The sequence below is a fragment of the Thermobia domestica genome, chromosome 1 (assembly GCF_964235325.1).
Source record: "Thermobia domestica chromosome 1, izTheDome1.hap1.1, whole genome shotgun sequence".
Taxonomy (NCBI): domain Eukaryota; kingdom Metazoa; phylum Arthropoda; class Insecta; order Zygentoma; family Lepismatidae; genus Thermobia; species Thermobia domestica.
Genome location: NC_137454.1, coordinates 346416106 through 346443478, shown reverse-complemented (window position 1 = coordinate 346443478; position 27373 = coordinate 346416106). Strand labels below are relative to the sequence as shown.

At 36.8% G+C, this 27373-nt stretch overlaps 2 protein-coding genes across 2 annotated transcripts in view; both read left to right on the top strand.

Moving 5' to 3' along the window:
* Nucleotides 1-6809: 6809 nt before the first annotated feature.
* Nucleotides 6810-7529, top strand: LOC145681651 (zinc finger MYM-type protein 1-like). Its single transcript, XM_081753276.1, has one exon. It carries the CDS (start codon nucleotides 6810-6812, stop codon nucleotides 7527-7529), a length of 720 nt encoding a protein of 239 aa, XP_081609402.1.
* A 6146-nt stretch (nucleotides 7530-13675) lies between these two features.
* The window catches only part of LOC145681641 (uncharacterized), a 46687-nt gene continuing 32989 nt past the window's right edge, over nucleotides 13676-27373 (top strand). The window contains exon 1 of the mRNA XM_081753265.1: nucleotides 13676-13832. Within this exon, the coding sequence (XP_081609391.1) occupies nucleotides 13676-13832 (157 nt within the window). The remainder of the gene's footprint in view (nucleotides 13833-27373) is intronic.

Below are 27373 nucleotides of genomic sequence, written 5' to 3'. Positions count from 1 at the left end.
TAGCCAAGAAATTATTCAGGAACTAATTCATGCTATCTAAATATATGTTTCAGAATTCTGCGGTTAAACACAATGAATTGTATAATGGAAGTTTTCAGGCGGGAGACATTATAAGTACTAATTAAGAATAAGTAGCAATATCCATGTGAAAATCGTTTCATTCCGCTGATACTAGTAAAAAATTGCTACCTCTTTCCGTCTAGGTTAAAGGTTAAAAATGGACTTATAAAATGATCATACAATCAAGTGAGTATGATTTTAGGAATTATATTTCTGGACTTTCGGCATCTATGGCCATTTAGCCTGTCACGTATGAGGGATGACGCCCCGCAGCGAGCACACTATCCAGGGAAGGGGAAGGAAGGAAGCGGCCTGGGACCTGGGTAAGGTACCACACCCCGGCATTTGCCAGGTGTGAATGAGGAAAACACAAGAAAACCTCATTCAGGATGGCTGGCCTGAAAAGGCTTTTTACACGTTTTCAACCTAGTGCTCCCATCGGGAATCAAACCCGAGACAGCTCACACCGAAGGAGGGCGTTAATGACTACTCTACGCGGGGCCACTACAATCAAGTGAATTTGTAGAAACATTCCATAGAGCTTTCTAATTCAAATTATAGACATTATCCGAAAAAAATAAAAGTAGTCCTCAAGCCGCGGACTGAAATAACTGAACTCCGAATAGAATAGAAGGGAGTCGCGGGTTTTGAGATTAAACAGATATACAGTAATACGCACACAAAACGGTCAATTGACACACATCATACTCAATTGGAATCACAATAAAATAGGTTTTCATGCCATGAATATCAGTTGTCTGTAGTACCTAGTGGAAACTGTTTACGTTCTTGATGATGGTCACTTGCTCTACTGTGTGGTATGACCCCGACCTGCAACTTGAAAATATTTTTAAAAGCTTTAGTTCCTACATAAAATCACATTATGGAGTTATGATCGATCATGTTTGATGGATTTCCAACCAATCTCACCAAAAATGTTGTGAACAGGAAACGAGTGCTATTAAGTAACCACTCCAAAATATATGTAAGTTCAAACTTGCGAACATAAGTAACACGAGACAATTCACAGATATACTATGAAATCATTTCCTAGAATCAAACATGGGTATTTATCAAACCAGATCTGATGCAGACAGTCACGTTGTCTTAGTAGCCATAGGTGAGGCAAACAATAGATCTAAGATTGTTGTAGTTGCTAATCATATTGATCAGCTTATTCTTTTCACTGCAAAGTAATCTTTGACTAATAACACATATTTCTTCAGACTAGTTTTAAATCATAGAAACGAGATGTTTTTAAATATTCCAATCCAAAGAACTCTTTTAGATGAGATCTGTGATAACCTTTCTGCTCATGCTGTTACTGAATGTAATAGAACTTCAGCCTCTACAACCAAGGCAAGTATTCTTCAGAAAGTATCTGAATTTCAGTCGACAGCAAAAGTTTTCAATCTCTCTTCGGCTTCGAAGAACGAAATTATTTCAGCAGGAGAGCAATTTGTTCTTCACTGTATGGACGCAACAAGAGTGAGAACGTTGAGGCCTTGAGGCATTATAGATACAGTAACTATTGCGAAATACCATGTATATGGAGCCTTTGGTTTTGCAGTTCTACTTCCGACTGGTGATGTGGCTTCATGTAACTCACACAGAGTCTATTTGCAAGTGTCACGTTGGATGGGGAATTTACTGGACTCAGTATTTTGGGAATGGACAAGGAATAGAGTTCTGGTTCCCATGCCTTCTTTGAAACCTTCCATACCATCACAATTGTTGAAGGTAGTGCTCTGTGCATGTAAAGCATTATACTGTAACAAATATTGTGAATGTGTAAATTCGGGATTGACTTATTCGTCAATATGTGCGTGGTAACTTTACATAAGTCTTTGATGATATTTTGGAAGACAAAGTTAATAAGACTCTCTAGAGAATCATCAGCCTAACCTATGATATAAATCAATGAGTACATCTATTATTTTATTATAACTCGACAACATTTTGTGGAATTAAAATTTGTCACATAATAGAAGCTTGTAACATTATAAGTATTCTTACTTTTTGTGTCATAATTTCCATGTGATAAATATACAAAACGGCACATTTTGTTAATAATTTAAATCGTGCCCTTCGTTTAGAATTTCTTGCCAGATGTCAGTGACGATGAGAGCGATATGAAATATGTTAAATTGTGTAACCTACCAGTAATGTGTAGGTCTATTTGTGGTTCTGCTGAGGCTAATCAATTTTTGTTTTTCAGGGTCTGATGTATCAGATGTCAAGCTGAAAAGAAGGTCACGTACTTCTGGACGAGTTAAAATGCGTTCCAATGCCGCAGAGGCATGCTGACAAATCTGTGCAATGTATGGTTAGGATGGCATTACTAAAAGAACTATCAGTAAATGGTTTGATAGGTTTTGAGGTAGAATTTTTTACCTGAGCAATAATTCATATTCTAGTTCCCCATATTCCCACTTTGATGAAGACTATTTGAATGACTTGATCCATTGCGATTAATATCAAAGTACCCGGGAATTGGCAATGAAGATGGACAGTAAACAGGCAACTACTGGGTGATAGCTTCAACGTGTGGGAAATGCTCAAAATCTGGGTCCGTGGATACATTATTCACTCAGTGCAGACAAGAAACAGCTTGTTACCAGGTATGGTTCTTTGCCATCATGAATCCTATAACAACATTGTTTCTTTCTCTCAGTTATTGTTACTGGATATAGCAACTTGTATGTGTACATGAATTTTAAGCAGAGGAAAGAATGGGTTCTTCCAAAGCGGAAGGCAACATCACGTCCCAAAAAGGATTTGCATCCCAATAACACAATATTGTGTGTCAGGTAGAACATAGAAGAAATTATCCAAAGGAGAAACTCCTATCCCGTAATCATACCATAACTACTGCTGTATACAGTAATCAATTCCAACGGGCCATCCAGTACTTCAAAACAAAAAAAAAAAAACCTCCAACAACCATCCTCAGCATTCACATGTGCAACGCTAGACCACATATGATACTATTCATCTGTGCATGCATGACAAAGTTTATCATTCAAAACCTTCAATGGAAGGTTGTTCCTAATTCGACATATTTTTCAGATGTTGTTCCTATATATTACCATCTTTTACTGTTCCTCGAGGCACATATTTCGAAAACGACGATGAGTCCAAATTTCGTTGATAACTTCTATACATCCAACTTATCCAGTTTTCTTTTTTCGTAAAGGAATGCAACAACTGATAAAATGTTGAGAATAGATAGTGGACAATGCAGGGGAATACATCAGTGATCCATTGTTTATAATAGCTCAATCCTCGAGCGAGAAATACAGCAGTGGTTTGAGCCCTTACCTCTGGTGCGTGGGGCCCCTGATTCAATCCCGGGCCAATTAAGTTTGTGGGGGACAATATCGTGTCTATGAGTTTTCTCGGGGAAGTCCTGTTTCTTCCAATATTCTCATTTCAACAATTCTTCCATCATCATTCACTTGCCTTATTATAAGTGTTCGTTAGCCTAAAGGACATTATTGTGGGACGTTAAACTGAAAGAAAGCTTCAAAGAAAGTTTTGTAAACGTGGAATAAAAATTTCGATATTAAAATTTGATTTGGTTGCATTTTAAGAAATCCGTTTAGTACTTGTTCCTATTTAATTAGGTATTAGATTTCTGGGCTGTCGGCATCTAAGGCCATTTAACCCATCACGCATGTGAGGGATTACGTCTCTCGGCAAGTACACTATCCGATGAAAGGATTGGGGAAGGAAGGAAACGGTCTGGGACCTACAAATTAGGTACTATCCCAGCATTTGACTGGTGAGAATGAGGGAAGCCCAGGAAGAAAAATCACTCAAGATGGCTGGCCTGAAACAGCTTTTACACTTTTACGACCTAGTGTCCCCACCGGGAATCGAACCAAAGGATTAGAGTTAGCGATTACGCCACGAAGATCCAGTTGTACCTATTTAAGTATTAAATTGTGTAAATACGTCATATCTAAGAATTCGACAATCTCTTTTAAATGGAAACCCTTAGTCTAAATCAATCGGTGTCGAGATTTTTTCGGCTGAGAAATTTGCGCCCTACCTCAAGAAGCAGGAAAATTGCGCCCGCGTTGTACCTGCACCGGGAAGTTTGCGCCCTGCGAAATAAAAGAACCTGGTCGAGCTCAAGCACCTGCTCAGAAGGGCGGACATTACAGAGTAAATAATCCTCCTCGCAGCCGTGCTACCTGTGATTGGCTGATTGTGATAGCTTGGGGCTATGTAAGCGGAGAATAAACTTCAATTATAAGGCAAACGAACACAACGGATCAACACAATTGTGTGTTTGAAGTGCAACTGCAGGAAGTAAACATATTGCACATAGTCTTCATGATATTACTGAAATGATTTTACATTCACTTTACGTTTACCATAACTCGGGTAAATGTAAACTGAATGGAAAATCATCAAACCACCAGAATTAAGGAATTTTAAAGGAAATCGCATGTAACTTACAAACGTAATGATTTAGAGCGCTGTATTTTAAACCCATGATTTAGAACGCATATAATAGCTGTACATAAGGAAAACATTTGTGCAAGTGCATTATTAAACATATGCATATATTATTGCATATGCATATATGCAAGTGCATATATTATTAAACATAGTTATTGAAATATGAACTTTGGTGCAAAGTAACCCCATAGATGGGGATATTTTGCACAACATACAGAAAAAAAGTATGTTCAACATAAGAACATAATGTTTTTGTGCAATGTTTTCCCTTTGAGTATTTATACATTTCACTTCCTACACAAAACTGCACGCAGTCTGCAAATATTGATATTAGAATGATGGTACTATTGATAGTACTTAGTAGATATGAATTATCGATAATTATAAAGAAAATTATGTATTTTCTGGTGCCGGCACAGGAACCACATTCTGATAGTTTAGCATATGACCCACAAAAGTGCTAACTCAAGAACAGCAAAAAAATCCCCGTGAACTGATTTGCCTTGATTCCTCTTTATGTAAGAGAATATCATCCCAAACGTAATCAGTGGAATATTTACGGGGTTTGGGACTTCCAATTGCATATTTTTTTAAAAAATCTAATGTTAGTCATTCATATGCATATAAGCTTCAAGCTGCCCCCCCGAGAAGTTCAGTGTTTTTTTTTTTTTTTTTTTTTTAAAGAAAAGATTTTCTGAGCGAAGTCCCTATCAAACTAATTTTCTGGATCCACCATTTATTTTTCAACAAGAAATCCATTCCGGTATCTATCTAAATAGGAAATTTACCTTAAATTAGAATGCAGGAGGTACCAGCAGTAGTACTTTCCAGTGGCGGCTGGTATTATATGTTGCACGGTTGTGCAACTGTATATGATTTTTATCTCAAAAGATTTTTTTTTAAATTTTAAAATAATGTTTTCGTAAAAATAATCCTTTGCTCTTTAGCACAAAACAGTATTGATGTAGGTATCTTAAAAAATCATGTCAAAAAACTGAAAGAAAGAAAGAGAAATACACATCCAGTGGCAAAAAGCGTTGCCACTGGATCCAATAGCATTGAGCATACGGCAGAGAGCTCCTATTTCTTAACGCTGGAAAGCACATTTATTCTTCCATCGCTCCTATCCTGTTGTATGGTCTCTATCCAGTTAAGGACACCTTGGCAACTGCTACTCAGCTTCTGTAATAGTTATGAATTCCTTCACTCACCAGCGATGAAGGCGTGGGTGTTGCGTGGGTCGAGGCAGTTTGGAAGAACAAATCACAAACTCGCAATAATAATAATAATAATAATAATAATAATAATAATAATAATAATAATAATAATAATAATAATAATAATAATAATAATAATAATAATAATAATAGAGGGAATGATATGCAGAGTGTGTCCGAGGTTTTGCTCATAATATTTTTACAATCGAAAATCCTATTGTGCTGTTTTATTGTAAGTGTGTGTTTGAAGAATGTGATGGTGTTTTTGTTCTTAGCCTGTGAGTGATATTTTTAATATTAAAATATAACGCTAGTAACAGAAAACTCAAAATGAATTCAGTTTGCAGTCTTCTCAGGACCCCGTTTTCTCGTAGGCCGATGGAGGAGAAGGTTGAAATAAAAAGGTTAGGGCATCCAACATCAATTTTAACAATCAATCAAACAGTCAAAATAGGTAAGAGACAGTTTCAGCGCTCTTTTAAAATCGAGTATTATAACGACACAGACTGGCTTTGTGGTTGTGAGGGAAAAAAATGCTTTATTTTGTTTTCCTTGTTTACTTTTTGGGGGTGAACGTGCTTGGACTGAAATAGGCATAAAAGATATTAATCATTTGACTGAACGAATTAAGGGACACAAAGCTACAAATATCCATATGAAAAATGTATTACAATTAGCTTTATTTGGTACTGCCAATATAGCTCAGCAGTTAGACAGTGAGTATAGGCGAAATATAGCTTTGCATAACGAAAGAGTGAGACATAATCGTTATATTCTAAATATTATAATTAATTGTGTGCGTTTTTGTGGTGCATTTAAATTAGCGTTGCGGGGTCATGACGAAACAGGAGGATCTTCAAACCCAGGTGTGTATCGTGGCCTCATTGATTTCAGTGCAGAACTTGACACAGCCATGAAAACTCATTTGGAGAAAGCCACTATCTTTAAGGGAACATCTAAAACGATTCAAAATGAACTTTTAAATATTATGTTTGTATAAAAGAATCAGAATTTTTAGCTGTGATTGCAGACGAAACTAGTGATGTGGCTAATACTTTTCAAATGGCCGTCATTTATCGACATTTAGTGAATGGAAAACCAGTTGAAAGATTTTGGACTTTCCTCGAACCTCCTAAACATGATGCAAAAACTTTGGCGTCATGCCTGTTAAAAGAACTTGAAAAACATAGGTTAGAGGAAAAGCCACAGAAATTAATCGCGCAGACGTACGATGGGGCGTCAGTAATGTCTGGAACGTCTGGAGGAGTACAAGCAATTATTAAACAACAGTTTCCAAACGCCGAGTACGTTCATTGTTATGCCCACCAGCTGAATCTAATTATGCTCAATGCTGCTTCAGTGGTAAGAAATGCTAGAATATTTTTTGCCACTTTGCAGGGAGTTTGTTCCTTCTTCTCAACAAGTCCACAGCGTACAAAGTTACTTGATGATATCGTAAAGAAAAGAATTCCCTGGTCTGTTCCTATGAGATGGAATTTCCAATCACGCGGCGTTAATACAATTTATTTGTACAGAAAAGAAATAATTCAATGTTTGAAAGATATTCTAAATAATGAAGACATTAAAAATTCGAGCACAATCGAGAAGGCAAGAGCGCACATTGACACACTTACTAGACGCAGCTTTGTGTTTTGGCTAACTCTGTTCCACAAAATTTTACCTCATATTGACATCTTGTATGGACAGTTCCAAAGAAAGGACATTGATGTGGTAGGTGCTCAAAAGTATGTTTCAGTTTTTGTAGAAAGTGTGAAAAAATAAGAAACGAAGAAATAGATATTCTATTGAGCCTTTAGTTTCGTCGGAGACATCGAAAAGAAGAAAAACTGATAATACACAATTAAACATGGAAGCGAAGGAAGTGTGTGATGCGATTATTAGTAACGTTAAAGATTTAGTTTTACTGGCCATCTTGTGGCGGACACTTTATTCTGTAATGAAAAGTTTGGAGAATACAGGAAGGAATTTCCAGAAGAAATTGTTCAAAACGTTTGCGACTTCTATCCATTTGTCAACGCAAAGTAGCTTCATTTCGAACTTTCCATAATATATAACACTGCCGAGTTTTCATCAATATCTGGAACAGTTAGTTTATTAGAATTTTTCCAGCACAATAACATTGAGAGAACCTTTTCTGAAATAACCAAACTTCTGAAGGTTTTGCTCGTTATTCCAATGACTTCATCAGAGGCAGAGAGATGCTTCTCTACCTTAAAGAGAATAAAGACTTTTCTACGGAATACCATGACACAAGAGAGACTATCTACCCTAGCAATGTTATCTATTGAGAGAGACTTGGTGAACAGCATTCCAGATTTTAATTAACAAGTAATAGAAAAATTTGCAGCTCGAAAAGAACGAAGGATGGACTTCCTTTTCAAATAAGGTACCGTACGATTTATTTAATTAAATAATTTTGTTTAGCTTTACATACATATATATATATATATATATATATATATATATATATATATATATATATATATATATATATATATATATATCTTCTTTTTCTTTAATGTTTCCGTAATGCTCTCATGCTGTTTATATTTCCCTGCATTACAACACATGCTACATTCTATTTATCTCTTGTTTAAAAGTGTCGTATATGCATAACGTATAAATGTGCAATGACAGTTATTGTTTACCTTGTTCCGAAGGAAACAGAAAAGATAGGTTAGTTCAGTAATTGTTAATATACAGTTTGGCCCTAAAGTACGTATACACCCCTGCATTGATCAAGTGTAACATTCCAGTTTATGGATTTATTTGCTTCGACTCCTCTGGGCTTAAGTTATAAGTAAAAAGATGTTAAGAACAAATAATAAAGAAACTAAGTCTACCTGTTTGATAATAATAAGAAATGATATAAAATTCAGTACGGGACTGTATACCTACTTTTGGGCCACCCTGTACTTAAATCAATAAACATAGCAGTAGAGCTCGGAGGCAACGACACAAGAGAAGGAAGGTTGGGGGTGGAGTGGAAGTCGCGCGTAAGCATGTACCTTATGATACTGCAACTGCTGGTTTTACAAACCACGAACCGCTACTGGTAATTTCCTATCTAAAGGGTTACTTTGGACCGCAGCAAAGTAACCCCGATAAGAGGCTGAAACTGTCTTCTCCTAGTTTTATCTTTTTTAGGACTTTAAAATGTTTCACACTTCAATGTCAAGTATTGTTTCAAAGTCCCATTATACACAGTAGTATTCTTACGAAACTGACTTAACGAAGTTCTTTATAGGTGACATCTTTCAAATTTTGTCGGCCTTTACAGTGACTGCTTTCCATACATCTACAACAACAAACCTTCCCGCCGTCGATATTATAGCTAAAATACAGTTAGATGTTCTATCTTACGGTAGCAGTTGAAACTTCCTCTTTGCAGTTCATGGTTTCACGGACAGAGGACTGTGCAACTCTTTTCATATTTATGCAAAATAACCCCTGATGTGTAAAGCACTTATCTTACGGTACTTTTCTATATTTTGCGTCCTAAAAAGCCAAATAGCTCGCAAGGATTGTGGACAGGGATATCTGGCTACAGCCAAATAGCCTTTATGTAAATTACATATGTATACTCAAATAGTTTTGTTAATTATATTAATATATATCAGTAACTTACACTTGTGAATATTGTAGCATAGTGTAAAATTGTATTCGGATGGATTGCCCTTTAGTTAACTAAAATTTTATTTTTTCCGCTTAATTCGGGAAATTATAACGGATGAAGTAACGATCACTGAGACGACGGAAAGGAAGCCTGGTTGAACTGTGAGGGGGAACCTACTTTATACGATATAAAAACCAGTTGCGTAGCGTGATATTCCGAAACGGGGATGCCAAAGTTAGTCACTTGTGCGATACAATATTACTCCAATCAGCAATACATACCTATTCTTAGGGGAAATATAGGGTTATAAAAATTTAGAAGGGAGGTTCCCCTAATTGGTGGCCTAGTGGGGCATACAGAAGCATATGTATGGATTACGTTAAAAGCCAATAAGCAATTGTCTCAGCTCCTTCTTGCCACTACCGTTGTAACGAGAAAACTCGGCCCTACTGTTGTATGAACATTGTTTCCTGCATAGTTCCCTTTATTTATTTCTCGTGGACAGTTTCTTTCTCCGCATATCATACTTCAATCTCGTTCTTGAAAAAGCCGCCCCTAGAAATTTGTCATCTTGGGTTCGGAACTCAGACGCCCACTCGTGAATATGGGCCTGAGTGTATATGTATATCATTTGAAGATGCAACTAGCAAGCACTTAAACTTACTCTGGGGGCCTGTTTCTGCGTATGTAATTCGTTGTCAGATATTCAGATACTGAATGCAGGGGCGAAAATCTGTTTTCAACATTCGGGAGACGTGCAAGACCGTTTCAATATATTTTTTAAAGCGATGTTCAAAATATTTATGAAGTTGAAAAACAATGCTGTGGGGGATCAGGGGAGCAGAGTTGTCTTCAACATTGGGAGGAGGATAGATTTGAGGGAGGAGGGCATATTTGAGGCTTATTCTGGGGGGAGGGGAGATGAGACTCATATTAAGGTAGATTAATCTGATTTCTGAGGTGAACCTGTTGTATATTATATATCAGGCAATGCAGATGAAATTGTGGTACATATCAGTATTACAAATCAGTGCCGTAAACACATTCTGAAATCTGAATACATGCATATTTATAATTGGTATGTTTTTACTTAGGCATTCACAATTATCTACATTAAAATTTTAGAACGCTTGTTTTATAATAATTTAAATAATGACTTCCCCAAAACTATGAAAGAAAATCAACTATGTATCGCGCAACAATACTCTTATTTGAGCAAAATTATGATGATCACAATAGCATTCTAGATATCGTTACAGGAATTAAACAAATAGTTGAAGATAGACTAACAATAATTAATGACAATGAAGTATTAAAGAATATGGATTCTTTCTTTAAAAATAAAACAAGTCAAGGGACATCAATTTAATCTCACTTTCCTTTCTGGCAGTCGGATACAAATCATCACAATTTCAAATTGGATTATTGTGGGGACAGTTCCCCTGTTCCGAGATTGGAGGGGAAATATCCCCCTCATCTCCCCGGGATATGTGCCAGTGACTGAAGGGCCCAAGCAATCTTTGCAAGGGGCGGGGAGTGCTGGCTCTCTTGGCCTACCAGATCGGTGACCGTGATTCTACAGAATGCTTTAGATATATTTATGCTTGTATGTGTAAGCTCCTTCGAAGATTCTGGCCACGCCACTGGACATATTATGTATTTATGATGAAGATTAATAGTTTGCCTTTAATTACGATTACAATTACGATGTATTTAATTACGATTAAAGCATAACTATTTTTATACTATTATTTACATAACCAAAATGCTTCAAAGAGGCATTGAACTAGCCATTTCTGTTTTGTTTCTATCTCCTTGATGTTAGCTCTCGTACGTTTTGTACAGAAACTATAGCTTAGTTCAAAATATGTAGAGTTGGAAATACTTGAATACGCCAGCGTATAACTAAACAAAATGTAGAGTTGCGAGGGATGAAGGGAGTAAGAAAGCAAGTAGTTGGGCATGCGCATTCAACAGAAAGCATACGAAAACCCCGATGCTTTCAGTAGGCTTGAAAGCCCAAGGAACATAGCATATGACAAGAGGAAAGACAAAAATATTCCATCTGAGTGACGCGCATGCGTACGTTCCGCTTGTCAAAGTAAGACGAGAGAGTGCATCTAGAAGATTACAGTGGAAATAATTGTGATAATTACAAGCAAACAATTTATATATAATGAAACACGTATTTTTTTTCTTATTAACAGGGGATGGCGGGCATACCGGCGTTCCCTTACGCTACGCCGCTGATAAAAACAAGTTGAATTGTAGGGCGCAAACATCACAGTGGAAATATATAGCGGGCGCATTTTTTTCCTATTTTTGTGGTAGGGCGCAAACTTCTCGCATCCAATCAATCAATAGTAATACTACTTTCTATATGGTCCATAATAGGTTCAAACTTGTAAAGATAATCTTTTAAACATCGAATAGAACTCTCTTTGTATGGAGATACATAGCCAGTGGAAATTAAAATGTTCCACGGGGTCTCAGTAGTAAAGCGCTTACTTCTGCTGCGTGGAGTCCCTGGATCGATCCCCGCTCGAGTAAGTTTTTAGTGGACAACATCGTGTTCATGGATCTTCTCAAGGTACCCCCATTTCCCCCCACATTCCCATTCCACCAATTCTTCCATCATCCGTCTATCTTAGCCTAACGGGCATAATCGTAGGATATTAAAATGAAAGAATTCGTCTCATTCCAAGATGTTCTTTTCTTGCGCGTGATCTCATCAACATTAACAACAAAGTTGTTATCGTTTTGATGCCAGCTCGTCGAACTGAACGCTATTATGCAAACCTACCACTACTTTCTTGCGTACAATATCTGGGCCAGATCAGTTAACTCTTAACTGCGTTTCAAATACGATGTATTATGAGTTTGTTAGTTATATGTTTTATACTGATCAATCGCGTATCTCAAGTTAATTTTTCTCTCCAGTAGGTTCCTCTTAATCTTACATTATAAGATCTCCAGCACTTTTGTTATACTCAGAGAAGACTCCACAAAAAATTTTCTTCCTGTTTTGGCATTTATTTATTGCCTCTAAGAAATCAAAAATAAGAGTTTATAATAGCCTACATTATGTTATACCTTGATGTGCCGTAAATATAGTTCCTCCTTGAAGGTAAGTTTTGCTTGGTGAATAAAAAATTTATTGAGCCTAACTTCAATATTAATGTGTTTTCCAAATCTTTTTTCATGTTCATATGAATATTATTTACACAGAGAAAGCACAACTTTTCGAAGTCTCTTAAAAATAAATTTTGGCAGACGAGATGTGTTTTTTTTAATATACTAACCTGAAACAAAAATATTAGATAGCTTGTCAAAAAAAAAAAAAAAAAAAGATAATTGAATTGAGTTTAACATCCCGTTCAGCAGCGAGGCTATATGAAACGTGGACCTACTGATTAATGTGGATTCCGAACCACTTGAGGTCCCGGCGGGAATCGAACCCGGGTCTCCCGCGGCAAAGGCGCGTAGGCTAACCGCTAAGCCACGAAGGAGCTCTAAGATATTATTAAATATAGTCCATGGATGTAACATATAACTTATACTAGATACATAAGCAGCCTTAGCCGACCACAAAATGAACGAAATTTTCCCCACATTAGTGTCAGGGCCGAAGACAGACTTTAATATAAATAACAAATCTACCAATTGTACTACAATTTTTATGGCAATAACGTCCTAACGGTCATACCAGCAATGCTTTTATTCCGAACAGTTGGAGCGAATGCATGCTTAGACCACATCAAAAATGTCCTTCATTGTTAAACCGAAATCACATGTTGTTGTAATAGGATAACGCGAAACCACACTCGGCACATAGTCCTGAACCTGCCCCTTTGTATTACCACATTGTTTGGTCCAAGGTGCACTTCCTGAAATCGCAATGCCTCACCAACCAAGAATAGTTGGATATGAGCAATGACTAACATCAATAGTATCCATATATAATCGAATAACTAACAGGAAGGTGTCTGCAGACATCCCACCACGACGAGCATAATTTGAATGTTTCCTACTTTCACTGTATTGCAATAAATACTGGTATGTTTTGTACCAATATATTGCAAGACTTACTACTCCACCTTGTACAATATAATAAAAAGTTTGATTTCTTTTTCGTCTTTGCAAAAAGAACTACTTTAAAATAGGCGTCCCTAAAAGGTTCAGAACAATGTCCAGTAAGAAACTACGTTACCTGAGTTATCGTCCCACGACCCAGCCTTAGTTCTTCGAAAAAAAAATGTGTATTCTCAGTTTGCAGTCGGCCAGAAGTAAGATGGCGTCCGCTCAACAGAATGCGTTTTGTGTGCTGCAATTTGCAGTGATTTCGGTCCAACGTGCCTTTCCTCTGCGATTCGGCATTGATCCGCCTGCACCCAAAATAGTTCGTTGTTGCTATCGTCAATTTGAAGAGACACGATGCTTGTGCAAAGGTAAGAGCCCAGGTCGGCCTCGCACTTCCGATGAACGCTGGAAAAAATTCGGCAAACGTTTGAGCGGAGTTCGCGAAAGTCAACTCGCCATAATAGACTTTTGAAATTTATTCCATTTTTGTAATATGTTTTTATCAATACATTTGGACTTTTAAAATGAGGTCTCCTTTTTGCAATACCCTGTATTTCGTGCTGGCATGTAAACAGTGCAGATTTAAGAATTGTTACTAAAACAAAATCGTAAGAGAAAGACTATGACAGAGGCAATTGAACTAAATATACAACTATCTCAGCTGAACTGAATGCATTGTTTTGCTAAAGAAGCCAAGAAATGAATTATTTAAAAAAGGAAAGAAAAGAGACAAAGCCTCAGGGGTAGTACTAAATATCTCTACTGAATGTAGAATTCAACTTAGTATGATCATGTAAATAGGCATATAATATAGGAATATTTGCTTTATTACAGTTATATTTTAAATGGAGTAAATTAAAATAAAACAACAGTAAGTTGTAACGAATAAAACACATGTGTTCTCATCTGAAACGTGTTTACCTCAGTTTTACTATACAGTTATCATTTTTAAGAACGTGTTTAAAATATTTCATTGTGTTAGTGAAAAACACGATGTTTATGTTACCGAGTTCTTCAGGAATTAACAGAAATTTAAGTATTGCATTGATTAGAGTACAGTTTCTAAGCATTTTACAGTCTGGGACCTATTTCAGACTGGCCTCTAACTTTAAATGACCCAAAAACAAGCCCATATTAACGCAGGGACACAGGGACACAATTTCCATGTGTGGTATTTAAATAAAAATTAGGTAGCAAGCGGGTTTTGTTGGAAATTGTCTGATAGGGGCAATTAAGGTGTCAGTCGATTCAGTAGGGCCTAAACAGTATTTTAAAGTTGGTCTCATCACTTGCCGATGTGTGGTTGCCGAGATATTCAAGCTTAAAGTATAAGAGGAGGGAGCTATAGACAAATGGTGAAAATCAGTTCTAAAGCGTACCGCATGCAGCAGAAGACGGCACAATGTGTGCAACAGTGAGAAACGGTCAGTCACAATTTAAAAGCAGAGTCTAAATACCACTTTTTCCTGTTGTTTTAAACTGTAATTGATATGAACATCTTGTTATAATAATTGCCATTCCCATTCTTCCCTTCCAAGTAGAATTACTATCAAATTCTATTTTATGTTACAAATTCCATGTCCAAGCGTGCCCATCATGAGGAGGCAAAGTGGGGCGATCGCCCCCCTAAGAGGAAATTGTACTTGGGAATATCGAAAACCCAATAGAATTTTTACATTACAGCAAAATTTGAAACTATATTTGAAACGTTGCTTATATTTGCACCCCCGTTGGAAACCACAACATGGGAGCCCTTGGTACTGTCTAATTTCAAGATTTTACTTTAAGCAGTTTGTAGTGTGCAAAACTTACTCCATATATTTTCTATCTGAAAGTATTTTACTGTAATTCTTTCTCTTGTTATAAAAAAACACTTCTAAGATCTTCTCTTTTATTCATAAAGGCTAAATTCTTCTTTATTCACAAAGGCTAAATTTTGCTGCATGCGGTACGCTTTAGAAGCGATTTTCACAATTTGTCTATGGCTCCATTCCCTTATACTTTGATCTTGAATATCTCGGCAACCACATATCACCAACTTTAAAACATTCCTTAGACCCTACTGAATCGATTGACACCTTAGTTGTCTCGTTCAGATAATTTCCGACGAAACCTGTCTGCTACCAAAACCTAAATTGATATTCGGTGTGAGGAAACAAAAGTACTGTATGTATGTAACAGTTCAGCTTGATACAAGATATTGGAGATACCACAAGTATTCCCCTAGTACCGGTTCGTGGGTCGCGATCATTAGGTTCAAAATCGCTAAATTAAAGAATGTCAAAGATATGTTTGCATAACCTTAAAGAAATCAATACCTTCATATAATAATAAATGTGATTTATATTATAATAGGATGACATCAGTACCTTGCTAGTTTCTAATATTCAATTGTAATGTTCGTTTCCTTCCTGGTTTAACTTCCGAATCATGCATTCAAAATATCCCTGATCATTTATAAGGATGAAGCAAGTGGGATTGTAATTTTGATACGATTCATTACTCCACGAGATAAGTCTTAAGCGCAAGCAAAGTTATCAATAGAAATGAAGTCAATCCGTTAACATTTTAATGGGTAACGACAACTTACGTCCTTCCGTTAGACCAAAAGATAACCCTTGAACGAAAGCAAATTTTTAAATTATGTTTCTTGCAATAGATAGCTAGAATGATTATCTCAACCTATTTTATTAATGAAATGAATTTCTTAATATGTTAACGGTTAACGGTGACTTAGTTCCTCCGTTAGTTCACGCGATAACTCTCGAACGAAAGCGAATTTTTAAATTATGTTCCTTGCAATAAATAGCTAGAACGATTATCTCAACCGAGTACATTGACGAAATCAATCCGTTAACATTTTAATGATTAACTGCCACTTACCTCCATACGTTAGTTCACACGATAACTCTTGAACGAGAACGAGATGAAAATTATTAAACAGGGTGATCCAAAAGTAGGTATACACCCCTACATTGATCAAGTTTAACATTCTAGTTTATGGGTTTATTTGCTTCGGCTCTTCCAAACTTAATATGTAGGTAAAAACACATTCAGAACAAATAATAAAGAAACTAAGTCTACCTGTTGGATAACAATAAGAAATGATATAAAATGCAACGAGCTGATCAGTCCGATACTGTATACCTACTTTTAGGCCACCCTGTATTTTTAGTCTCCCATCGAGTAAAACAGGTACTCGTAGGCTACACAAACACGCTGTCATGAATTCAAGTGTAATTTGCTTCAACCATTGAGAAAGCTATCAATATTCTCTTCCTTCCTTCGCCGTTCTTTCTTGATATCTGGATTCCTGCCTACTCTTTCTCCTTTCTACTAAGCACGGGAACCGCAAAGTGTGACGTCACAAAAACAATTAGTTTAAGTGCTTGACTTCTACAATTGGTTTTATAATTGACGTGAGTTGTAATGCCCCAGCTCAGAACTGAGACTATATGAGACGAAATCTAGTGACAAAACCTGGGATCAAAGTTTCTGACCGTGTGAAGGCCAGTAACTCCACAGGCAATCGAACCCACAATAACCTGTAAGACAGAACAGCACACTTACGCCAGTCAATCATTTAACTATGAAGTGACACTCTACTATAAACACTTTGGATTTTTTGGTTATTGATACGTAATGCGTAACTATACCGATCTCTTTTATTACAGGCTTCAGTTTAAACGCTTTTATTACTATTAAGTGCAATTTTAATCCCATCTAAAGATAGGAGGGCCGCAGAAGGTAACGCCTTCTCTTGGGCCATGAGTATTCATTTATTTGTTGTTTCATTGTTAGATGGGTAACAGGCAGGGGAGGATCCAAAACCGACTTCTGGAGGGGAAGCGGTGGGTTGTCATACTGCTACTTAGAGCTACTTTTAACAGCTTCAAACTCTGGGATGGGTTTTATTTATATGTATAAAATAAGATAGTTTACTCTTCTTGGGGGCGATCGTCTCAATAGCCCCTTCCTTGGATCCGCCAATGGTAACACTATTTATTTATTAATTGATATTTTTAGCTGGGTACAAAACAAAACAAGAAAAATGCATTTTACAGCAAGCAATGAAGTGCTGAAATGTTGAAAAGGTTTCTTGACTTCATAGTAATAGTTCAAAGATGAAATCCGTAAGGATGATGAATTTGCTGAGTAAATATGGGCCGGCTTTCAGCTTTGGCATATAGGTGCATAGCGTGTGTACTATGTTGGTCAGGTTTAAATAGTTAACAAAGGTTTTGTTACATAAAAGGAAATACCTGTTCTTAAAGGAACTTTTTCCGCTGAATTCGAATATGCACTCGGTTTTTCTCCATCACGTACGATTTTCCCGTAACAGAGGTATTTTCTGGAAAATCCCTCAAAAATTTCCCTTTTCGTTTATTTTACACCCCAAGATCTTGTCCCCTTGCATATACTAACATAGAAATTATACCTAAGTATACTTTGATTCATATTTAACAAACCCTTCAAGTTTCGTAATAATCGCTTTATTCTTTCTAGAGAAATAAATATGTTTGTATGTATACTGTGTGTACTGTTTATTGCACCTTATAGTAATGCTTTCAGATCTCTTAAGTTGAGGTAAAACGTTTTGCTTTATTGCCACAAACACATATATAAAATATAATACAATATAATTTACAAGTGTGACAATTTACAATAAACAATAATACAAATGTACCAAAAGGTCATGAAAAGACAATCAAAACTATCACAATATATGAAACTTCCATTAGGTTACAAAAACGTACACTACTTCCTTCTTTGAGCTCTTCCGTGGCTAAGCGGTTAGCGTACGCGCCTTTGGCGTGGGAGACCCGGGTTCGATTCCCGGCGGGAGCTCATGTGGTTCGGATTCCACGTTAATCAGTAGGTCCACGTCTCATATAGCCTCGCTGCTGAACGGGACGTAAAACTCAAAATCAATCAATCAACCAATCAACTACTTCCTTCTTTTGTAAGAAATGTTGCATTCTCTAACAAGACCCCAACAATAGTCCCCCATCATTGAAGAATCCCATCGTCCCTGGTACCTTTTCTCCATTGCCATTATATCTTGGTGGAATCTTTCCCCCTGTTCGTCGCTGAGAGCACCTAGGTTAGCAGGAAAGAAGCTGAGGTGGGAGTGCAAAAAGTGGATTTTTAAAGACATCCTACAACCCAACTCTTTGTATTTCTGTATCATGTCCTGTACGATTTCTGTGTAACTCTCAGCTTTGTTATTGCCCAGAAAGTTGCGCACAACACACTTAAATGCTGTCCAGGCAGCTAGCTCAGCACTGTTTAACTTGCTGTCAAAGCTATCATCAAGCATTAATTTCCTAATTTGGGGACCAATAAACACTCCCGCTGAAATCTTAGCATCACTCAGGTTAGGGAACTTATCTCGCAAATACTTGAAACCTTCACCAGATGTGTCCATGGCTTTGACAAAGTTTTTCATAAGTCGTAACTTGATATGAAGTGGCGGTAGTAATATCTTATTAGGATCTACCAAAGGAGCGTATTTGACGTTGCATTCTCCAGGTACGTAATTCACTCTAGGTTCCCATTCCTTCACTTCATAATGTTTGTCATCAGCTCGGCTATCCCATAAACATAAAAAACATTGGTACTTCGTGTAACCGCACTGCAGTTCTAATAAAATACCAACTACCTTGAGATGACAACATATTTGCCAACAATGGTCCTTGTAATTTATAAGATTTAGCAAAGTTGACATGGTGTCATAGGATTCCTTAATCTTCACTGAGTGCGCAAGTGGTATAGAAGGTTTTTTATTTCCATTATGTAAAAGGACAGCTTTAAGGCTGACCTTTGACGCGTCGATAAATAACCTCCATTCTTCTGGAACGTAAGGAATTCCTAGCTCCGCCATCAACCCATTTATATCCGTACATACGCACACATTATCTTGCATTGAGAAATAGCTTGAAAATTGAACATGCCTTTTCCTGTACACTGATATGTTCGTTTCTGCATCCAATAAGTTCCACTGCTGGAGCCTTGATCCCGGAAGTTCCGCCTCTTGTTTTGTCAGGTGCAAATCACGGACTAGGTCATTAAGTTCACATTGCCGGATGAAATGTGGCTCGCGAACACAGTCAGGGATGAACGTTGGATCCTTGGATGTACATGTTGATGTCGATGGTTCATCAAGGTCATGATCATCATCAGAGTCTTTTGCCAGTTGGTAGGGGGCTCGGGAAGTGGAAGTTCATCACCGTGCGGAATAGGTCTAATTGCGGATTTAACGTTGGGATAACTTATTGTGTATTTGCTTTTTTTTAGAATGTTCCTTAACTACTGTGTATTTGCTTTTTTTAGAATGTCCCTTAACTACTGTGAGACAAAAATAACAATCATCCAGATGGTTGGTGGGTTCTCTCCACACCATTGGTACAGCAAATTTCATGAACCTCCGTTTCCCTTTGGCCCATGCAATTAAAGTGACGTAGCACGACGCACAAATTATGTTGGGTGCCCAAGTTTTGTCCTGATCTCCCACACGACATCCAAAATATATATAATATGCTAGTTTCACCGATGGCGTAATGGATCTACACTGTCATTTAACTACAAACTGGCCACACACATAACAAAAAGTATTTGGTGAGTTAACACACGAACGCCGTCCTCTTGACGCCATTGTACTGATCACAAACTAAACTTCTGGTCTTAGTTGGGTACAATGCCGTTAAGATCAAACATGAAAGCACTCTTACCAGCAAAGACAACTTTGAAAGTGAAGTAGTGTTAAACCACACATCAATATAAAAATGTACAAAACTCCCTCATCAGGTGTCAAGAACAGAAGAAAGAAAGAAATGCGCGGGGGGAGGGGGGAAACGATACCGTAGTGGAAAATTCAGAGTGCATTAGTTCATTGTTGTCAACAATGAGTCTGTATTCCATTCTTTCTTTCTTTTGCATTCTGTTACATTTGATAACAAATATTGATAACTATTTCATGAACAAAACGAAAAAACTTGGAGGATTGTATTAAAATATACATATACTGTACGTTTAAAAAAAATATACGTTGGAAGTACATTCTATTTTTATACACGTTTCTAATTTACAGAGAGCAATATAAGTGTGTTGTTGACTATTGTAAATATTCATTTTTATGTCTGTGTTTGTAGTAATAAAGCAAATCGTTTTTACCCCAACTCAGGAGATCTGAAAGCATTACTATCAGGTGCAATAAACAGTGCACACAGTATACATACAAATATATTTATTTCTCTAGAAAGAACAAAGCGATTTTTACGAAACTTTTAGGGTTTATTAAATATAAATCAGGGTATACTTACGTATAATTTCTATGTTACTATATGTAAGGGGACAGGAGCTAGGGGAATAAAATATCTGAAAAAGGGAAATTTTTGAGGGAATTTCCCGAAAATCCCTCTGTTACGGGAAAACTGTACGTGATGGAGAGAAACCGAGTGCATATTCGAATTCAGCGCAAAAAGTTCCTTTAAGATCAGGTGATTTTTCTCATGTAACAAACAAAAAGTTTAAATTTGTTAACTAGCGTAATTCAGAAGTTGAAATTGTTCTTTAACATTTTGGATGATATCTTTAGAGGATGAGTTATCATCAGGGGATGTCTTCGTGTTGAAGCTGCGATAGTGCATGATATTGTAGGCTTAGGTCTTGAAGGGGATGTAGCAGTGGTGTCTTGAAGAGGTGCTGAACGTGAGATTGTGCTTGCTACTGGTGTTTTCCTTTTGGCTTGTACAATTTGTTGTAATTGTGTTGTATCCGAAATAGTTAACAGGATGAGCACCTTTACAGTTGGCACATTTCACTGGTGCATCTTTGTTCCAATGAGAGCCGACGTACTTAACGTACCGATGCAAGTACTTTCGCATAGAACGTACTTGGCAAGTTGCTTGTGAATGCCCAAATCTTTGCCATTTGGAGCATTGCAAGTAAAGTTTCTTTTGAAGTAGTTTTATGCGAACTTTCATGAGGGGCAATAAGTCTTTTTTTTTTGAAGATTCTGGTAGCATGAAGAGTCTTCTTCAATGTGATCAAGAATAGTGGAAGGCGGACTTTCCCTTTTCCCCCTTCAGGGTTCTGTGTTTTCCATTTGTGAAACGGAGAATATTGGATAATCCTTCTTCTTTTGTTCTGATATCTTCAATGCTGGTATCAAGTGGAAGGTGGCGAATAATTGCTTTGATGACCTCAGTTTTTTTTCTTGATTTCGGTGGCATATTGTAGTTTGTATTTTTCACGACTTTGTAGTTTTCCTCTTGTTCACACTTCATTTTCGTGTATTCTTTCATGAAGAAAAAAGTAAGTTGTTTGCGACAATGTTTGGTTTTATAAATGTCGGACCTCGAAAAGAAAACCGAGGTTCTGGAGAGCAAGTTACTTCATATTAAGAATTTTCATTTTGAAGTTGTCCTTAAGAATTGTTTACGAATTACTTGGAGGGTATTTAATAATTACCCAGCTCTGATGATATTACACTTGTTTATTACATATTTTACATATTTTTACATACTTATTTATTACACATTTTACTCATATTATAAAATTTTATCTCAATTCGGTAGTTGGGAGCAGGTCCATTTTTACATCATATGATGCGAAGATAGTGTCATCTCAGCACCATAAATAAAATCTAATATATAAAAAAATATTATTAGCCTTCCGAACCATGCTATGCATAACTGTCGGAAGTCTTATAAAACAACTTTGTTCGTCAGTCCATCCGTCTGTCGACAGGTATCAGAGCAAAAATAGTAAGAGAGATGGAGATGCAGTTTCTTACAATCGATTCAGTGTCCAAAGGAAAGCTCCATCTCCGTCGGCAACTCTCTATTCAAACCAAAGTGGTTCAAATTAGTCACTTCCGGTTTCAACCACTTATCGCCATAAAACGAAAACTAACAAATAGCGCAAGCTGAATGTTTTTTTTAACAAATGATTCAGCGTCTCAAGGCAACGTACTATAACTATCGTGAACAATTTACCAAAACCAGAAGCGGTTCAAATTTAATATTACTTCCGGTTTCAATAGTGATATCCACAGAGCGAAGTTGAAAGCGATATCGAGATGTGTTTTTTTGCAATCAATTCAGCGTCCCAAGGATACGTTAAATATTCTGCATTAACCCTCTATTCAAACTGAAAGTGGTTTAAATTACCCGTTTCCGGTTTCAGAACTTATCGCTATAGAAAGGAAACAATAGCAAAGCGAGAACCCTTTATTCTTCTTCTTGGCAAACCGTTCAGGAACTGAATGTTAGTACCCGGCTATTTGAGGCGATCGCAAAGCGTATTTATTGCTCATGCGTACTCTGACCATGTATTTAAATGCAGATGGCTAATTATAAACGCGAAAGCAATAAAATCGCTGAGAAAACGTCGGCTCGAGCATATTTGGTGCGGGTCGGAACAATAGACCTCCTGCTGTTTAAAAGATGTCAAAAGGAAGGAAAAAAAGGAAAGACGTGTTGCCAGGCAAAGGGATTGTAGCAAGAAACAGCTGCTTGGAAGATGGTTTGTGTAGAGTGTTGGAACTCTGCTATTACACACCTGGACCTGGCAAAAAGACCTGGAAACCCTGACTGATTCACAGTATGATTTACACATCTGGTGAAAGTAAAATTACTGAATAGCCACTTTGGCCGCGTTCGCTACAGGGGGTAACGCTTTCTCGACAAGCCTAGGACTTAGTACCATCTCTATCCCAAATACTCTAACAAAAACCGAAAGTTGTGAAATTCACTACTACTTTCGGTTTAAAAACTTATTTTCATAAATCAAAAACAGTATCTAAGGGATATCGATATGCAGTTTCTTGTAATTGATTCAGCACCCGAAGAATAGGTGCTCTTCAGTTAACATTTTAAATAGAATAAACTAATTCAATTTCCAATATTTATCGCCATAAGCCAAAATGTTATTAGATAGACACAAACGGTTTCCATAAACGATTCGCTGTGTCAAGAGAACAATCCATCCCAACTCGTAACATTCTACCAAAACCAGAAATGGTTGAAATTGACTCTATTTCCAGTTTCAATACTGAAATCAACAGAGCTAACACGGTAAGAGATATTGATATGTGTTTTCTTGATATTAATTCAACTTCCCAAGAATAGGCTCTTTCTCCATTAATAATCGATTCAAACCGTAAGTGGTTCAATTTAACAATTTCCGGTTTCAACATTTATCGCTATAGAACAGAAATGGTAATATATAGTATCAAATGATTTTCTGCTATCGATTCAAAGTGTCAAGAGATCATATCCTCTCGATCCGCAACACTCTACAAAAACCTGAAGTGGTTGAAATTTACTATTTCGGGTTTCAATACCGATTTCTGTAGTGCAAAAACGACATGAGGTGTAGTTTTCCAGCAAGCAATTAATCTTCAAGAATACATTCTATCTCTTCTTTAGTCATCTACTCAAACCGGAATTGGTTAAATTAACAATTACGGTTTCGGTTTTCGTTGCCATAGAACAAAAAGACCATAAAGTATAGCGAGTAATGACTTTCTTATATGGATTTAGCGTCTGAAGTACAGGTTCTGTCTTTGGTCCTATTAATATATTAAAGCCAGTAGATATACTACTTCACGTTTGATTACTGGATTCCAATAGTTTGGAAGTCTATCGTTGTTTTATATTGTATAATGAAACTCACTTGTTGAAGATTGAATTGCTATATGTTCTATGCTGGTTGAGGAATTGCAAGATAGAGTGCACGTAAACTATTTCGACACGACAATATCGGCTTCGAACTCATGTAATTACTAGGCATATATAAAAATTAAAAATCAATAATTTATTTTTAATTAATATGCACCTCTTAAGAGCTTCTATGGCTCTTTTGAAATTTGACCCCATTTGTCTTAAAAGGGACTACTTCCACATCCCAAAAACTTTTGGTATTTTCAGCAGTTGTAGAAACTTTTCAAATTTCTACAGCTGCTGAAAACATCTAAAGTTTTTAGGATGCGGAAGTAGTCCCATATAATACATCTTCTTTGTCTCCACAACTTCAGGTTGATGGGTAACATGGAAATTTTAAAACTTTTCTTCCTTGGGAGAGCTGTTTTATACTTTGATAAGGTGTCTTCTTAGTAACTGTATCTAGATATTCTATCCTTGGTCTTCCTCTTCCTGGTTTTTCTTCTGCTTTTCCCTCTATGAACGCGGTGATGCAATCGGAATAAGATGATCAAGCATGCTGTTTCTTCTTTTTCCTATTACTTCATGTCCTTCATTGGCTTCCTTTAGTACGTCTTCATTCCTTTTCCGTTCGGTTCATGATATGCGCAGCATTCTGCTCCAACGCCACATTTCAAATGCTTCCAGCTTGGATATTTCAACTTTTCTCAATGTCCACGTCCCTGATCCATACCAAAACGCCACGCTCCATACCAGGATTTTAATTAATCGCTTTCGAACCTCCAATGACACATTTCTTGATGTTAGCAGTCCTCTTATTTTATTGAATGCTTGTTTAGCCTGCTCTGTTCTGGAACTTATGTCTTTTCTACTTCTTCTGTCCGAGGATATTAGACTTCCTAAATAGGGGAACGTCTTCGATTTTCTCTCCGTCTAGCCATACGTTTGCCCCTTCATGCCCTGCTCTTGTGCACTTTATCACTTTGGTTTTCTTTTTGTATTCATTTTGCATTTTTTCCATGTTGGTCGTTCAGGTTTGAAAATACTTCCTGCAAACCTTTTTCGGTCTCCGCTATCAGTGCTATGTCATCAGCGAATCTTATTATACTGAAAACCTGTCCATTTACGCCTTTCTCGTTTTTATCAAAGAATTTTTCGTAGCCTCTTCTATATAGACGTTAAACAGGAGAGGTGAAAGTCCACATCCTTGCTTCACTCCTTTACTTATTCTTGCTTCCTTCTGATCTTTTCCTGTAACAGTTGTTTGGTTCCTATAAAGTTGGTTGTATTATTCTTATGTCTTTGTAATCCACCTTCAGATTCTTCAACTCTTTGAACATGATATTCGAATCTAAGTAGTTAAAAGTTTTTCTTTATATACAAATGATATCAGAATTGGTTTGTTTATTCTGATGTCCTGTTCCATGATCAATCGTAGACTCAGTATTGCTTCCCTTGTTCCCCTTTTTCTCCTAAATCCAAACTGATCCTCCGATAGCCGTTCTTCGATTTTCCCCTCCATTCATTGTGCGTAGTATTTTTGATGCTTGAGAAAGCAAACTTAATATTCTATGTTCTTCACATTTTCGTGCCTCTTCTCGGGATAAGGATAAATATGCTTTTCTCAAAGCCTCGTGGTATCTTTTCCGTGATGTATATTTCATTAATAAGATCAAATAGTTTCCTCCTTGTTCCTATTCCGAGATTATTAATCACTTCCGTTGGTGTTGGCCTATTCTTGGAGCTTTACCATGTTGCATTTTCTTCAAAGCATTGTGAAATTCGCACTGTAAAATTGATGGTCCTAATTCATTTTCATTGACGTCTTCTTCATTCTCTATCTCTCCTTCGTTCACTATGTCTCCTTTGTAGAGTTCATCAATGTATTCCTTCCGTCTTCTTATTATCTGCTCCTCTTCTATTAGCACTGTCCCCTCCTTGTCACTGTGCGTTTTTTTTCTCGCCGAACTGTTTTCTAACCTTTCTATATAAAGTTTCTGTATTGCCTTTGGCTATATTTTCCTCAATTTCCTTGCACAAGTTGTTTATCAAGTTTTCACTGAACTTCTTTATTTCTCTGTTGATGTGATTTCTTCACCTCCTGTATTCCTCTTCTTTGTTTGTTATCTTGAACTGCCTTCCTTTCTCCATCATTTTCCATATTTCTGTTGTTATCCAGGGTTTATATTTTCTTCTCGATTGTCTAGCGTTCGCAATTTTGGTCATACCAAGATGATACAGGACACATGCATTTCCTTGGTAGAGTACCTGGTTTCACTTGTTTGTCAGCTTAATCCATCATCTTGATTCAAAATGGCGGCAGTTTGCAAACATAAAGGATCCGCAACTTCCTTAATAATGATTCTAAAATCCTCGTAAGGATCGCTACAGCTTTGTTTCGATCATTTTTGTTTTTTTAGGCAATTTTTGTTTTAAAAAATGGTCGTATTATGGTTGCCAACAATCCGTTATTTTACTGGATAATTTGTTTTTTGACTACCTTGTCCGGTGTTCGATACTACATCAGAAACGTACGTTAAATGTTCAGTAATTATTCTGTCTTACTATGCCTATTCTCTCTTCTATTAAGATTATTTTCGAGCGACAAGAGGAATCATTATTCGATCAACATGGTTAAAGAAGAGTTTGTAATTCGCTTTCATATCAACCTGTTGTACATGGAATTTGCTGTAGAGTTGAAGGTTGGAAAATTTACTGAAATTATTAAAATTGCTAAACACCAACAAAAGTACATTTCCCACGAGGAGCGCAACAAGCACTGCTTTATCCTCAGCTACATCTTCCAATTAAATATTGTATCCAGATCTAGTAAAAACATGTAGGCATTATCGAACATTACATTAAATCTACTGGAAAAACTTGTTTTTCAAGTATATTTTGTGAATGTCATATTTATATTGCCAATTATAATTGCTTTTTCTGTTTTAAATACAATGCATTATTCATTGTAGACTACAAAAATTACATGTACCGACTCAACCAATACTGTAATAAGTAAGTTAGTTAATAAGTAAGTAAATAAGTTTAATAATGCTTTAAAAGTAACTAGAGTTATTAAATTCTAACTCCGAATTTTATGTAAAGTAATCACTTTCAGTAACCATTTTCGACGAACGATAATGTCTCAATCTTAGGAGTATATGTACTCCAGGAGAGTGTCCAGCAGTCGCGTATCCAGGGGAGACGATCGGGGCAATTGCCCCCCCCCCCCAGAAGAGGAA